Raw genomic sequence first — 16,683 nt, forward strand, 5'->3', positions numbered from 1 at the left:
TGCCCCAGTCTATTTTTGTTATTATTAATTTATTTTAGCTAGAAAACTTGAAATTCTGATTATTATAAGATATTATGAACAGCTTGTTGAAACTTCTGTATATTAAAACACAATAGAGGATTTAATCAGAAATGGGCAGTATATTGTATTGAATCAAGTTTGTTTTTATGTAGGAAAATAGTTATATGCCAAAATTAAGAGACAGGATTGTAACAGAGACTTACTGTAGAGAAAATGATGGAAATATAGCTTTGTAACTCAGGACAGTAAAAAAAAAACCCATTGTTGACATCTCTAGTAATAATATAGTAAATACAGGCAAATCACACTTGACATTGTTTCATAATAATGCTTTTAAGTCACTGATCAAACAGGAAGGGATGGAAAAGGGACAGATATCCTAATTATTTAAAACTAGCTCATGCACCCTCTCAATCATTTGGATTGTGGTGCTGGAGAAGAGTATTGAAAGTACCATGGACTGCCAAAAGCACAAACATCTGTCTTGGAAGAAGTAAGGCCAGAGTGCCCCTTAGCGGAAAGGATGGCAAAGACTTTGCCTCACATACTTTGGGCATATTCCCAAGGGAAACCAGTCCCTGGAGAAGGCCATCATGCTTGGTAAAGTTCGAGGGTCCGTGAAAAAGAGGAAGGCCCTCAAAAGTTTCATGGACACAGGGGCTGCTCAGTTGGCTCAAGCATAGGAGCAGTTGTGAAGGTGGCACAGGACTGGCAGTTTGGTCTGTTCTGTGTGCCACAGAGGAGGCTGCTATGGGTCAGAACTGACCTGACGGTGCCCAGCAGCAGCTATTCAGTTATTCAGTGTTCACTCTTAGGTAATTTGTGTTTTTGCTCCTTCTTTTTTGGTTTCCTTAGTCTTGTTAGGGGTTATTGATTTTGTTGCTATTCTCCAAAACCCAAATTTTAACTGGGCTAATTTATCTCTATTACTGTCTGTTTGTTTTTTTTTTGCCTTTGGCATTTTTCTTTAATACTTTCTTCTGCCTCCTTGCTGATTTTCTAGCTTTAAAAGATTTATTCTTGGTCATTGCTTTTAGATTTTTCTTCTTTTTTGCTATAAGCATATAAAGATACATTTCTCTTTCACAGACTGCTTAGTTGTGCCCCAGAAGTCCTCATATGGTACATTTTCATTACTATTCATTTTGAAACATTTTATAATTCCCTTGTGATACCTTATTTGATCTGTAAATTATTTAGAAGCTTATTATTTAATTTCCATATATTTGGAGTTTTTCTAGATGTCTTACTGTTATTGAATTCTAAATTAATTCTGGTGTCAGAGAAACATTCTGTGATTTTTCCTGTGAATTGACCTTTTTATAGTCATGAAGTATCCATTTTTGTTTTGGTGATAGTCTTTGTATCTAAGGTCTGTTTTTTCAATTGTGTTCACTGTTGAAAGATGTACTTATTTATAACCATTTACCTGCAACCTATCTGTGTCTGTGTAGTTTAAGTATATCTCATTGAGACAATATACAGTTTCTGTCATTAATTTGCTCTTTAAATTATATGGATAAGCTCTGCTTTTAAATTAAAACATTAAGGCATGAATGTTTAATGTAGTTTTGACATATTGTATTTCAATCTACCGTTTTTATTATTTTAACTGTGTCCAGTCTTTTTTGTTTCTTGTCAGTATTTTTGGAATAATTAATATTTTCTTTTAATTAATGTGTATGTCACATTTCTTCTTTTTTGTTTTTGGTAAAGTGCTTGCTGTAATGATTATAAAATGCACCATCAACATTTCGTTATACTTAGAAACTGCTGTTTCCTCATGTAAAATGTAGAAGCTATACAACTATACAGGTTCATTTACCATGCACCGTTACGTCAAAGTTCTGTGGATCACACCTGTAGTCTATAAACTCTAAAATAGCATATTGTAATTTTTACTTGCATTTTAAATAAATTAAAAGAAAACTTGCTTATTTACTCATATACTTAGCATTTCCAGGGGTTTTCATTCCTTTACAAATATTCAAATTCCTACTTGTTATCATTCCTCTTCAGCCTGGAGAACCTTCTTTAGTATTTCTGATAATGTTGTTATGAGTTTAAATTTTTTTTCTTTACCTCGGAAATATCCTTCTTTAACATTTTTAAGGGATTTGTTAGGTATCAAAGTTTGAATTGAGTGTTTTTTCTCTCCCATATATCATATCAAGAATTTTATCCTATCTTTTTATTTAAATATTTTAATGTTATTGAACATATAAACAGTGGACATACCCAGTTCAACAATTTTTCTATTCACAGTTGGGGGCATTGATTGTGTTATTAAAGTTATGCAACCGTTGCACCCTTCCTCTTCTGAGTTACTCCTTCCCCATTCACATATATCTACCCTCTAGTTCCCAAGCATCTTTGTTTTGTTTTTCATACCTGATGTTTTTAATAAGAAACCCAAGTATGTCATATATTTTAATGTCTAGAATTTTAGTTTTCTTTAGTTTGACTGTGGTTTCCTACATGATTTTCCTCATGGTTTTCTTACTTAGGTTCATGAGACTTCTAGAATTTATAAATCCATCTTTTGCTAAGTTTGGGACATTTTAGCCACAATTTAATAACAAAAGTTTTTCTGTCTTCTTTCATCCTGTGATTTAATGCACCTGTTATACTCCAAAGACTACTTACTGTCTCCGAGTCAGTTCTGACTCATGGAGACCCTACAGGACTGAGTGGAGCTTCCCCTCGGGGTTTCTGTGACTATAACTCTTTGCTGGATTGGTAAGGCTCATCTTGCTCATGCAAGTGGCTAGTGTTTTTGAACTGTCTACCTTCTGGTAGCAGCCCACTGCTTAGCCCACTCTGCCACTAGGATTCCTAATAGTGGAGCCCTTACATGATCTTTCTTGTTCTCTCTGATCCTGCTGTTAAGCTCATTCAGGAAACTTTAAATTTCAGAAATTGTATTTTGATCTAAATTCTATTTTTTATTTTTCTGCTACGATTTCTTATCTCTATATTCATTTTAAACACAGTATAATTACACTCTTGCAATCTTCTGCTAATTTCAATATCTGGTTCATCTCAGTTTTGGCCACAATTGACCCTTTTGTCTGGAGAATGGATCACATTCTCTCTGTTTCTTTGCATATCTAGTAATTATGAGTTTTATCCTGGGCATGGTGAACATTATGTTGTGGATACTCTGAAGAGTGTTGATTTCTTTTTTCTGTTAGCGGGAAATTAACTTTATTTATTTTATTCTTTTTATAAATCATTTCATTGGGGGCTTATACAGCTCTTATACCAATCCATACATCAATTTTATCAAGCACATTTGTACATATGTTGCCATCATCAGTTTCAAAACATTTTCTTTCTATTTGAGCCCTTGGTAGTAGCTCTTTTTTCTTCCTCCCTCTCCCACCCTCCCATGCTTATAAACCCTTAATAATTTAGAATTTATTATTATTTTCATACCTTAACACCATTTGCTGTCTCCAATCTCTCACATTTCTGTTTGCCAACCCCCCTTTCGGGGGGGATGTTATACATCAATCATTGCTATTGGATCCCCCTTTTTCCCTACTCCTCTCCTTACCCTCATGGTATCACTAATCTGATTACTTTTTTCTGAGGGGTTTATTCTGGATTCCCTGTGTTGAGAGATCTCTGTACCGGTGTACCTGCTCTCATCTAGCTGGGTGTGTAAGGTAGAACTGGGGTCATGACAGTGGTGGGGTGGGAGGGTAGGGAAGAAGCGATAAAGAACTAGAGGAATATAGCATGTTTCATTGGTGCTATGCTGCACCCTGGCTGACTCGTTCCTTTCTTGTGCCCTACTGTGAGGGCATGTTCAGTTGTCTATATATGGGCTTTGGGTCTCAACTCCCAATCCCCCTCGTTCACATAGAAATAATTATTTGATTTGGGTCTTATAATGCCTGATACCTGGTCCCATTGACAACTTGTAATCATACAGGCTGATGTGCTTCTTCTATTTGGGCTTTGTTGTTTCCCTGCTAGATGGCCGCTTGTTTAACTTCAAGCCTTTAGGACCCCAGATGCTATATCTTCTAATGACTGGGCATCATCAGCTTTCTTCACCACATATGCTTATGCTCCCATTTTTTCTTCAGTGATCTTGTAGAGCAGGTGAGCATCACAGAATGCCAGGTTATTAGAACAAAGTGTTCTTGCATTGAGGGAGTACTTGAGTTGAGACCAAATGTCTGCTACCTTAATACTTAACATTTCAATATATGCACATCGACCTGTATCCCTATCATGATATATTAATAGATTGACATAGGTGCCTGCCTATATTTATATCTCTGTAAATGTCTTTTGCCTCCAAGTTTCTAACCTCTATTTCCTTTTACTTTCCTCCCTCTCCCACTGTCAGTTCAACTTTCATTTGGCTTTCAGTAATTCCTCTGGGCGACTTTGCACTTGATCACACTATGCCCTCACTATTGATTTTAGGTCTGCTGTTGTTCCCTTGTCCTTGAGTTTGTTGGCTCCTCCTTCCCTTCTCCCATGTTTGCCCTCGGAGCCATCAGGGATTGCAAAAATTCTCTCTCCATAGTAGCAGTTGGAATTTCATCAGAATTCTTTTATCTCTAGCTGGCTGATTTCAGGCGCGTCCAGAGATGTGTGTAGAGTTTATGCAAAGAATGATCTGGTCCACATCCTGACTCTTGTCCAGGATGCCACCCCTGTTGTGGTTTCCTTGGGTCAGTGTTCTCTTCTTGTAGGCCAGAAAGCATATATAAGCCAACCCGAGTAGAAGCTGAGGTACCTAATTATTACCTGGGAAACCAGAAAAACTGGTTGACTCGAGTATAAGCTTAGGGTGGAAAATGCAGAAGCTATTGGTGAGTTTCAATAATCAAAACAAATGAAAATAAAATTACTAAAAATTAAGACATCAGTGGGGTAATGTATTTAAATATTTATTTTAAATAAAAAACATAAATAAAAGGACAAGTCATTTAACATTAGTAAGCCAGCACAGTAAGTGGAAAATAGGTTCGAGAAAAACAATAAGGTATCAACAATGATACCTTAAGAGTACCATTCCCTGAGCTCAATCAGCAACCAAGCTAAAATGTAAAGAGTTAAAATCCTTCAAAACTGGATTCCTCATCATCATCCGTATCCCAGTGCAGAGCATCAGCTGGTGTGAGGTCATCATAGATGCTGTCCTCACTGAGATTGCCGCCATCACCATCACTGCTGTCATTTTCATACAAAGTGCAGTCTTCACTGCCATCCATAGCATGACTAATACTACATTTCTGGAAGGCACGTCGCACCATGTCTTCTGGAATGTCTTCCCATGCATCTCGAACCCACTTTGTTATTAACTCTATGTCAGGCTTCATAAAATTTCCTCCTTTTGTTAGTTGGACTTGACCAGATAACATCCATTCATGCCAGATCCTTCTCACACGGTCTTTAAAAGGCTTATTCAAAGATTCACGTCATAGGACGGCTCTGATTGGTTAGATGTGAGTAAACAAGCATTCAAAGCCCTGCAGTGTCAGCGGGGCTTTGAATGAACAGTGGAGAAATGGCAATCCCCTGCGAAGTAACGCGCGCTCCTCCCGTTACTTGGGCGCGGGGGAAAGGGGGTGGCAACGAGATGTTACACCTCACTGGGGCACCACTGACCCGTGTATAAGTCGAACCCCAGTTTTTCAGCACATTTTTTGTGCTGAAAAACTTGGCTTATACACAAGTGTATATTGGTAGGTTTATTTTGTGGATAGCTAGCAGTCATGTACGAGCATCGCTACATCTGTACTCAGGAGAGAAATTGATGAAATGGGGTGCTTTATCGTTACTGTTTCTTTTGTTCAAATGGGGGAACCTCTACAAAGTCTGCCTGCTCTGGGTGATGACGCCCAGGGCCTTCAGATGATGCTTCTTCTTTTAAAAAAATTCTTATTAATAAATCATTTTATTCGGGACTCTTACATATTTTGTAACAGTCCATATACCAATTATATTAAGCAGATAAGTACACATATTGCCATCAACAATTTCAAAGCATTATCTTTATTCTTGAGCTCCTTGATATCAATTCCTCTTTTTCTCTCACCTTCCCCTGCCCTGCCACCCTCATGAACCCTTAATTTATTATGTATTGTTATTTATATATATCTTAAAATGCCCCTTCTGTCCTTTCACCTACAATCCTGGCATTCATCCCCTTCAAGGGGTTTATCTCACCATCCTTCTTATCAGTTCCCTCTACCCTTCTCTTCCCCTACTTTCCTGAAGTCATACTCCCATGACAGTTTCTGAGGGGTTTGTCTATCCTGAATTTCGTAAATTGAAAGCTCTGGTCTATATCAATGTAGGCACGCCAGACTAGCTGGATTTGTGAGGTAGGACTGAGATCAGAATAATGGGGGGAGGAAGGATTAAGGATTTAGAGAAGTGAGTGTTTTTTTTCCGGTGCTACACTACCCCCTGGATGTATATTCTCTTCTGTGCGGCCCTTCTGTGTTGAAATGTCCAATTATCCTCAGATGGGTTCAGGGTCTGTTTCTTGAACCCTCTGCTTTACCTCTTCGAGGTGGTTTATTTTTGAACTTTGGATGCCTGTTCCAAACACTTCATTATCATGCAGGCTAGCGTGCTTCTGTGTGGGCTTTATTGATTCCTCCTAGATGGCTGCTTGTTGGTTTTCAAGCTTTTAAGACCCTAGATGCTGTACCTTTTAATAGCTGAGCACTATCTGCTTTCTTCGCCACATTTCCTTATGCACCTAGTTTGTCTTCAATGGTGTTGGGAAGGTACGCATTGCATATTGCCAGATTGTTAGAACCAAGTGTTCTTGTGTTGAGGGAAAACTTGAGTAGAGGCCCAAAGTCCATCCACTACCTCAATGTACTACTTTATAAATATGTGTACATAGGTCAGTAATCCAGTTTTATACATTAATTATTTACATATATACATGCATATGCTTGTACTTCTCTAATTTTGATTCCTAGTTCTCTATTTCCTTTTACCTTCTTCCTGCCCCACTATCACGCTCACCCCTCATTTGCCTCTCTGTAGGTCTGTTTGGCTAGATTACTGTTGATCCATCCCCTCCAGGAATTCTGCCCCCCTCTCCATTTTAAATCCCTAGTTGTTCCCTTATCCGTGTATTTGCTCACCATTTCCTTTCCCCACGTCCTACACCCTCAAATCCCCCCTCTTCACATGCTTTGCCCTTGGGTTTGCTTCTCATGTCTATCTTATATAGATAGGCATAACAGAATCAACAAAGGCAGAACTAGAAAGACAAAACCAGCTAAAAAGAAATTTAAAAATAGCAAAGAAAAGCCACACATAGTTCTGGGTCTATCCATTGACTTCTGTGACTATCTCCCCAGTGATCTGACAAGCGTCTGGGCATTGCCCCTCTGAGTCTGCTGACGTCTACTTTCAGGATTCCTCGGGCTTTGCAACTGTGCTCTATTGCCGATCTGTTAGCTTCCCGTCTTAGATCCCAACCCTGGAGTGTGAGGGGGAGTGTTAGACCCCAAAGTTGTCCTCTGCATGGTTAAGCTCTCATGAGAGGAGGTCATATCTTGAGCTGTTGTCCACACTACAATCCTCTCTGTGCCTTAGCTGCTCTGAGAAGGGGTGTCACCTTCGGGGTTTGGTGTGCCAGAATGGGGTCTAGTCCCTCACTCTCTTAGTTGCTTCCATGTAGGTAGGGTGAGCCGGCCCTTCTCCCTAGGCTGTGTTTTCAGTGTTATCCTCTATAGCACATTCTTCTGGGGAGACGGTCAGCCTAGCTCAGATTAAGGCTGGCCCAGTAGTCCTTTCTGTTAATGGGTTGCTCCATACAGCTACATTTTTAAAATGGTTGTATATAGGATCTGGTAGGGTTTGTAATACTGTAAACCAGCATTTTAGCACATGGCATCTAGATTGAGCACCACCTAGTACCATCATTCATTTTACACAAAAGACTACCTGGGTTATAGTACAATGGCTGAATAGTTTTGTTGGAACAACCAGAATATAAGGTTGACTAGATGTGGAGGCACAGATTATAAGGTTAGACAAAACTCTATCGTTGGGGGGTCAGATTAGATATATTTTGTTTTTTTTCTGAGAAGATGTAAGTAATCCAGACTTCATTTTGAATCTTTAAGATTCTATCTTTTTAACCAAACTTCAGTTTCTTGAAAAATTGCCATTATGTGTTTTCCCCCCTCAGAAGTAATTTTAACTGGGAGTGCTTATGTAAGCAATCATTCAGATGCTTGTTTCACATGGTTGTTATGACTACAGTTGTGGAGTCCTTTTCTGTCAGACTTTTAAAAAATATATTTTCATTGCAATTTGTACAATATACACTAGATTTATTTAATAAAATTTGCTTATGATAGGTCCAGGTCAAGGCCTCGCCCACGTTCCCATAGTCGAAGCAGTGAAAGGTCTAGTCACAGAAGAACCCGCAGTCGCTCTCGGGACAGAGAACGCCGTAAAGCCAGGGACAAGGAGAAGAGAGAAAAGGAGAGGGAGAAGGGAAAGGACAAGGAATTGCATGACATCAAACGTGGGTAAGTTGAAGCCAATTTTAAGCAATGGTGATTGTTTGATTCCATAGCAATAATTAAAACTCCATTTTATTCTCTGAATTTTTTCTTATTTCTAACTGTGTAGCTAAATTGATGGACGAGTGAAAGAAGATGGAAATAAGGAGAGAATATAGTAAGAAAGGAGAACAGCAAAATAGCTACCTCAGATATTTATGCTGATTCCATTTGTATTATAATTTCCTTTTTCACACACAAAAAATTTCCTTTTCTATTATAATATGACATATTTTAGACAAGATCAGGCATGTGCAAGGTAGTATGGCTATAGACCAATATAACCTATTTCAGAAACAACATAAATAGCAGAATTAAAGCTTGATATATAAGGAAAGAAAAGTTTACATAAATCTTTAGTAATGTTCTACATTCAGTTTTGTTTTGCATGAACCTGAATTTAAAATCTGAAGAATATTTAAATGATTAAAGATTTCTGATGATTTCCTTCTCTGCATTGAGGATTGCTAAGAATTGGTATCAACTCAATGACAGTGAGATTGTTGTTTGGTTAATTTATTGTCAAGCTGTTAGAGGAAAGGACAAAGATGAACCCAGAGAAAGAACCTTATGTTTTATGACTGCTTATGATGGCGTGTTGTTGAGTCTGAGTCTGGGGACCCTATGGGGAGAACACACATGCCTTACAGGGAATCAAAGGGTGTGATCTTTATAGGAACAAATAGCCAGGTGGTTTCTCTCATTGAGCTGTTTAGATTTGCAATGACAACATTTCATTAGCAGCCAATGGTTTAATCCATTGCACTATGAGGTCTCTATTTTATTTTTGGTTAGACTTCTTTTCATATAGAATGGAAACTTTGTTGTGTGTGGCTATGTGACCAAGAATTGATTTGTAATAGAATTACCTACAGTAGGCACTTCTTTCTAGTAGGTTCTGAATCAGTGACCCTGACTACGGTTTCTAAGTTTGTTCATTTTCATGGGAATAGCCTCATCATTTTCCTGTGGAGCAACTGGCAGACTTGAACCAGCAGGCTTGCTGTTAGCAGTACAGCACTTACTGTTTAGCACTACCACAAGTCCTTTAGCAGACAGAATTGATAGTACTGACACAGGGTTTTTGATTCTCTGCAGTTCAAGGTTGAAAGTTATTCATAACTCTTCCAAATAGGAAAATGTTAAAAGTAGACAAAATCTGGTTTAGTACCTTTTATTTCTAGCTTATTCATTGTTTTACTGGAAATTTGCATTCATATTTTTATTCTGTGAAGTAGAAGAACTTGAAATTTATTCCCTTTTGTTATTCTTTCAACATTCTATGGGAAGATATTTACTCTAGGTTTCATTATAAAAGGATTTATCTTTAATGTATCAGTTTTCATTGTTACATTGAAGAGCTAATTAGAATTTTGAACTCGATTCTATGAACTCTTCTCTCATTTCTCCCCCATTGTCTGTATGTCTTTTTTTTTAAACAAACAATTTTACTGGGACATAATCCATATATCATGCCACTCAGCAGTTCAATCATATCAAGAAGAATTGTAAAATCATTACCACAATCAATTTAGAACATTTTCTTCTTCCTTGTACTCCTTGTTATTAGCTTGCCATCTCTCCCAAATCTTCCCTACCATTCCCCCAAGAAGCCTTTAATCCAGTTACAGTCTCCATAGATTAAACCATCCTAGCTTTCAAAGATCAGAAAACATACAAAAACAACAAAGAATTAAAAACCCTTAATAATTATAGCAAAAGAGAGAAAAATCTCAGTTGAAAGGAAGCAGAAAATATTAAAAATGGGTCAAAAAGGAGATCACATGATAAGGTATTACATTTTAACCAAACGGCATCTGTAATAGTCCCCTTCCCAGTGCACTCTGTACAATAGCAGGGCCATTCACATCCTTGGTCTATTCTCAGAGGGGACTCACTGGAGGCTTGCTTAATCCATGTGTATTTACTTTTTTTTAACTGATAATTCTTGTAAATGGGTCAAAGGGTGGGGGGAATCAAAGAAGATGTTACATTTTATCCTGATTTTATCTACTATAATTGTCTCTACAATACTCCCTGTCTGATAAGGTTCTTCACATCTCTCTAGTAGGGTCAGAGGGGATTCACTAGAGACTTAAGCTATGTGTGGATACTGCAAGTGGATTTTGGGCTTCTCCTGTCATCCATAGCCTGCAAAAAAAGAAAAAAAAAAGGGGGGGGGTTTCCCAATGTAAGCTCTGATTCAATTTCCTCCTTTGAGTTTGCTTTATATTATTTATAACTGTAGGATTACCCAGGCTGGTGTGCTTCTTCCATGTGGGCTTAGTTGACACTTCACTTCCATGACTGCTTATTTGATGTGTATGTGTTTTTTATTTCCAGATTTATAATGATGTTATATTAACCTACCTAGACTGATAGATTTTAAATATTCTTTGAAGTGTTAAGTTTGTGGTGAATTTAGCAGGAGGGTAAAGTTATTTGACTCTCTCTTGTTCACCCCACAGTTGTTAAAGTACATCGAACAGTTGTGTTCCTGCAAAATTATGGGTTCTCTCCTTTACTTTTTAAAGGATTTTTAAATGAAAGAAGAGAGAGTTAGAGGTTAGACATATGAGTATCCGATAGGAAGGTTGCATTGGCTAGGGCTGGCAGAGTAAGGGTTTGGGAGTGTAGAGAGGAATCCTTCTGAAAAATAAATTGTCTAGAGTAGCAGTTCTCAACCTGTAGGTCCCAAGCCCTTTGGGGGTTGAACGGCTGTTTCACAGAACGGCCCGATTCATCACAGTAGCCAAATGACAGGTATGAATGAAGTAGCAATGAAAATAATTTTATGGTTGGTGGGCGGGGGGTGGGCACCACAACATGAGGAACTGTATTAGAGGGTCGCAGCATTTGGAAGGTGGAGAACCACTATGGTAAGCAAAGGTACAAGTAGTGCCTGAGCACACAGTGTAGAGCAGGAAGGTGCGGGAGCCAGTGAGGTAAGGCTGCTAACTAGCTACCCCTGAGAGGGATAAGAACCTACTAGTATGCCCTACCAGCAATATATCTTGCCTCCCCTGACACACTCGATGGAGACTAGTCATTTAAAGATGAAGAGCCGATCAAGAATTATTGGACATTCAAGGAAAACCAACTCATGAAAGAAAGAAAGCCTAAAGAGCAATACATAACAATGCAAAATTAAGCAAAGAAATGAAAGTTAATATGGCAAACCATATATATATATGGTTACACAGTATAAACATTACCCTTAAAGTGGGTTGAGAGAATACTTATTGTTGAAATTAGATCGTGATCATTAACATGGAACTCCACATATGAACTGAAGAGTACAACGAACACAGTAGAAGACTGTATTAGCATGTTAGAAGATATTGCCAAGAAATTTTTGCTGAATGTAGTAGAAAGAATGAAGACATTTATATATAAAAGCTAAAGGATGATATATCATTGTTAAAATGTACATTTATTGACTTTAATATGAATCTCTGTGTATGTGTAGCTAGGTATACTTCATTTAATTCTCCAAGTAAGCTTTGTGATATGCTGATTGTTATTATCCTCATCTTGAGATAAGAAAACTGAAGCACAAAGAAATTTTCAAAATGTTCCAAGGTGATACAGAAGAAAGATTCATCCATTTCAAGATCTGTGTAAGGAGAGTTCTTGATAAGAAGGAGGAAAAGAAGGAAGACTGGAAGTAGGCGTCCTCAGACGGAGAACGATGCTGTTCTTCAGACGAAAGAACTTTCAATCATCAAGCATGCAAAATCCAAAGAAGACACATCTCAGTAAATTTTGGTGAAATCAGAAATACCAAGAGTAAAGAAGAGCTTCTAAAATACCTTGAGAGAAGAAACTGGTTACCTACAAAGAAAGAAAGAAAATAGATTGGCACCCTTGGCAAGGTGCTGAAAATTGCTCCCACAGTGAAACTAAACCCACTATACCACAGAGTTGATCTTATACTGACCAAATTCTAAATAGGGCTTTGGAGGCTATAGATCTTTATGGGAACAGATAGCCTCATATTTTTCCTACTCAGGGGTTGGTAGATTTGAACTCCTGACCTTGCAGGGAGCAGCCCAACACTTACCCAAGAGCGGCATACAGCTATCATAAGAGCTAAATTCTCTGCATATACCAAAGTAAAGGCAAAAAGTAACAGTGGTTCTCAACCTGTGTTGTGACCCCTTTGGGGGTCAAATGACCCTTTTCCATAGTATAGAGTCCTATTCATAACAGTAACAAAATTATAGTTATGAAGTAGCAACGAAAAAAATTCTTTGGTTGAGGGGGTCACCACACGAAGGTCACGGCATTAGGAAGGTTGAAAACCACGGGTTTAGAGAATGATAGATTTGAAGGGGGAACTCGTAGTGTGCTTCTGAGATTTGAAAATATAGATTAAAAGCAAGACTGAGTTAGGACTGAGTCAAGGAAGTGCTTTGCCTTTCTTGTTCTTCTTTGGTTTACAGTTTATAGATAATACCTTGCTCTGAGGAGTGTGATTAGTAGATATAGCTGCCATTACATTTTCATTTTCCATCTAGAAAGTTTTACATGTTTAGAAATACTTCTACAGCTGTGTAAAATGGATATAAAAAACAGTATTTGAGGGGGGCATGTCACCTCAACTACTAACTAACATAGGTCAGAAAAACTAGAGTGATTAAAGGAGGAAGCCCAGTTGGCTTCAGATTCTTACAAGGTAACATTCATCTTAATATTGTAGACCAGTTGTAGAGGTTAGACTCATCACTGAGACTTGATTGTGTCCAAGTGTACTGCTGTGCATACAGTTTCACAAGACGATAGTATTGTGTGTCCTTATCTCTGAAGCCCCAGCAAAAGCAATGAACATGTCAAAGCCAGGGCTCTGAAGAAAGGTGCCAGGGAACTGTGGGTAGCCCTTGTCATGTCCTCTCCATCATCCCCAGGGTGTTAGTGAACCATATATAGTACAGTGGTACAGGGTGGGATTGTGTGGAGGGACTCTTCGAGAGTGCTGAGAAGATACAAATGCTTGCACTTTATTCCTCAGTATATGATCTAAATTCAGGACTATGTATTTAGCCAGTGTACACATTTAATATGAGGGAACTTAATTTTTATATATACATTTGTTTCTTTCTGTTTCAGAACCAGTTTATTACATTGGCCAACACCCATTTTGGTTTCTCAAATGTTAGACTTGTTTCTAGGTTTATTTGACTTACTGATTCCAAACATGGCACTGGCTTTCATCTATCTGCTGTGGTTCCTGAGATACAGAACCTAGGCCATGTACCAATCTTCATTCTGCTTGCCCAAAAGAAATCAGGATCTTAAAAAAAAAATCATTTTATTGGGGGCTCATACAATTCTTTTTTTTGGTATTTTTGGTGTATTGTTTATTTTATTTTTTAAACATTTCATGAGGGGCTCATAGAACTCTTATCACAATCCATACATATACATACATCAATTGTATAAAGCACATCCGTACATTCCCTGCCCCAATCATTCTCAAAGCATTTGCTCTCCACTTAAGCCCTTTGCATCAGGTCCTCTTTTTTTCCCCCTCCCTCATGAGCCCTTGACAATTCATAGATTATTATTTTGTCATATCTTGCCCTGTCCGGTGTCTCCCCTCACCCCCTTCTCTGCTGTCCGTCCCCCAGGGAGGAGGTCACTTGTGGATTCTTGTAATCGGTTCCCCCTTTCCAACCCACTCACCCTCTGCTCTCCCAGCATCGCCCCTCACACCCCTAGTCCTGAAGGTATCATCCACCCTGGATTCCCTGTGCCTCCAGCTCCTATATGCACCAGTGTATAACCTCAGCTCTATCCAGTCTTGCAAGGTAGAATTCGGATCATGGTAGTTGGGGGCGGAGCATCCAGGATCTGGGGGCAAGCTGTATTCTTCATCGGTGCTACATTGCACCCTGACTGACTCCAGCTCCTATATGCACCAGTGTATAACCTCTGCTCTATCCAGTCTTGCAAGGTAGAATTTGGATCATGGTAGTTGGGGGCGGTGGGGGGGCGGAGCATCCAGGATCTGGGGGAAAGCTGTGTTCTTCATCGGTACTACATCGCAACCTGACTGACTCATCTCCTCCCCTAGACCCCTCTGTGAGGTGATCTCCAGTGGCCGACAAATGAGCTTTGGGTCTCCACTCTGCACTTCCCCCTTCATTCACTATGGTATTTTTTTTTATGATGCCTTATACAATTCTTATCACAATCCCGACATACATCCATTGTGTCAAGCACATATGTACATTTGTTGCCATCCTCATTCTCAAAACATTTGCCTTCTGCTTGAGCCCTTAATATCAGCTGCTCATTTTTGCTCATCTCTCCCCCCTCCCCCTCCCTCATGAACCCTTCATAATTCATAAATTATTATTATTTTGTCATATGTTACGCTGACATCTCCCCTACCCTCTTCTCTGCTGTCCAACCCCCAGGGAGGAGGCTATACGTAGATTCTTGTAGTGGGTTCTCCCTTTCTACCCCACATTTTCTCTGCCCTCCAGGCATCACCACTCTCACCACTTGTCCCGAAGGGTTCATCTGTCCTGGATTCCCTGCGTTTCCAGCTGCTATCTGTACTAATATACATCTTCTTGTCCAGCCAGATTTGCAAGGTAGAATTGGGATAATGATAGGGTGGGGGGTGCGGGGGGTGCGGGGAGAAAGCACTCAAGAACTAGAGGAAAGTTATATGTTTCATCGTTGCTACCCCGCACCCGACTGGCTCATCTCCTCCCCACAACCCTTCAGTAAGGGGTGTCCAGTTGCCTACCTTTGAGCTTTGAGTCTCCACTCTGCACTCACCCACATTTACAATGATACGGAAATCAGGATCTTTTAATGTAGTGTTAGCTAGCCTAAGATAGAGGTAGTTTATGCTGGCTTTATTTAAAGTAGCTTGTGTTGAACTAAATATTTAGGTCAGGTTATACTTCACATTGTGTTCTTTGATTCAAAAATATATTTGAACAGTGCAAATTAGATAAAGTTAGAATTTCCCCAATTATCATGACAGTTTTATTAGGGACTGAACGACAGGCAGTTCCAATTTGTTATCTTAAAAGTGGGCCACAAGTAAGACTACTGAACATAAAAAAAAAGAAAGAGGAGGCCTTCTCCTGCCCATAAAGGCCTACATATCAGAACCCCTCAGGGGCAGCTCTGTCCTTTGAGATCCCTAGAGTCAAAATTGACTCTAGAGCAGGGAGTGTGTATACTACAGAGAGGACATTCAGTAAGTACCCCTGATGGTGTCATGGGTTATGGGTTTGACTGGTAACCACAAGGTCCACTACTCAAGCCCACCAGCCACTCTGCAAGAGGAAGAGGAGACTTTATGCTTCCTTCAAGATTTACAGCCTCAGAAACCGACAGAATTCCACTCTGTCCTATACGGTTGCTATGAGTCATGATTAACTGAGTGATCGTTAGTTGGATACAACAAATAGAGATTCAAATAAGTCTGTCAGAGTTCAGATTCCTTTATTAAAATTAAAGTGTTTCAGTCTTGTTACATGATGGTGTGTTAGTCCTGGTAGACTAGAGAAACAAATCCAGAGACGCTTATATGTGTATAAGAAAGAGCTTTATATAAAAGAGTTATTGTATATTAGGAACACATCCTAGCCCCGTCCAGATCAAGTCCATAAATCTGGATGTTAGCCTATATGTCTGATACCTGTCTGTAAATTCCTCTTCAGACTCATGCAACACATGCAGGCACACTGAGTGCAGGACGAATACAGGCCAGTGGATGGAAAGTCTTGTGGATCCAGTCGTGGAAGCTCCTAATGTTGACATGCGTCTTTACATGGCTCCTCCATCTCCAAGACTCTGGCTGCCACCAGCATAGCTCCACGTGGCTTGTCAACAGCAATGTCAGGCAGCAGTGTTTCTGGCTTCCAGTGAGCTATTTATCTCCCTGAGTCTCCAAATGAGGTCCTCAAGCTGCAACCCGATTGACAGTCTAGACTCTACCTCTTTGCAAGTTGACAGGAGATTATATCACATCTCTATTCAAAGCCTCTAGAGAGTATCCCTATTTCACCCAGAGTAAATAGCAAAGTACAGCTGATTCTCTTGATTCATAGTAGTTATGTTTCGTGAA

At 39.2% G+C, this 16,683-nt stretch overlaps 1 protein-coding gene across 1 annotated transcript in view; it reads left to right on the top strand.

The window, feature by feature from the left end:
* RSRC1 (arginine and serine rich coiled-coil 1) overlaps positions 1 to 16,683 on the top strand; it is a 463,476-nt gene that overhangs the window by 105,352 nt on the left and 341,441 nt on the right. Inside the window, exon 4 of the mRNA XM_075547871.1 lies at positions 8,382 to 8,555. Within this exon, the coding sequence (XP_075403986.1) occupies positions 8,382 to 8,555 (174 nt within the window). The remainder of the gene's footprint in view (positions 1 to 8,381; positions 8,556 to 16,683) is intronic.

This window comes from Tenrec ecaudatus, chromosome 4, assembly GCF_050624435.1.
Source record: "Tenrec ecaudatus isolate mTenEca1 chromosome 4, mTenEca1.hap1, whole genome shotgun sequence".
Taxonomy (NCBI): domain Eukaryota; kingdom Metazoa; phylum Chordata; class Mammalia; order Afrosoricida; family Tenrecidae; genus Tenrec; species Tenrec ecaudatus.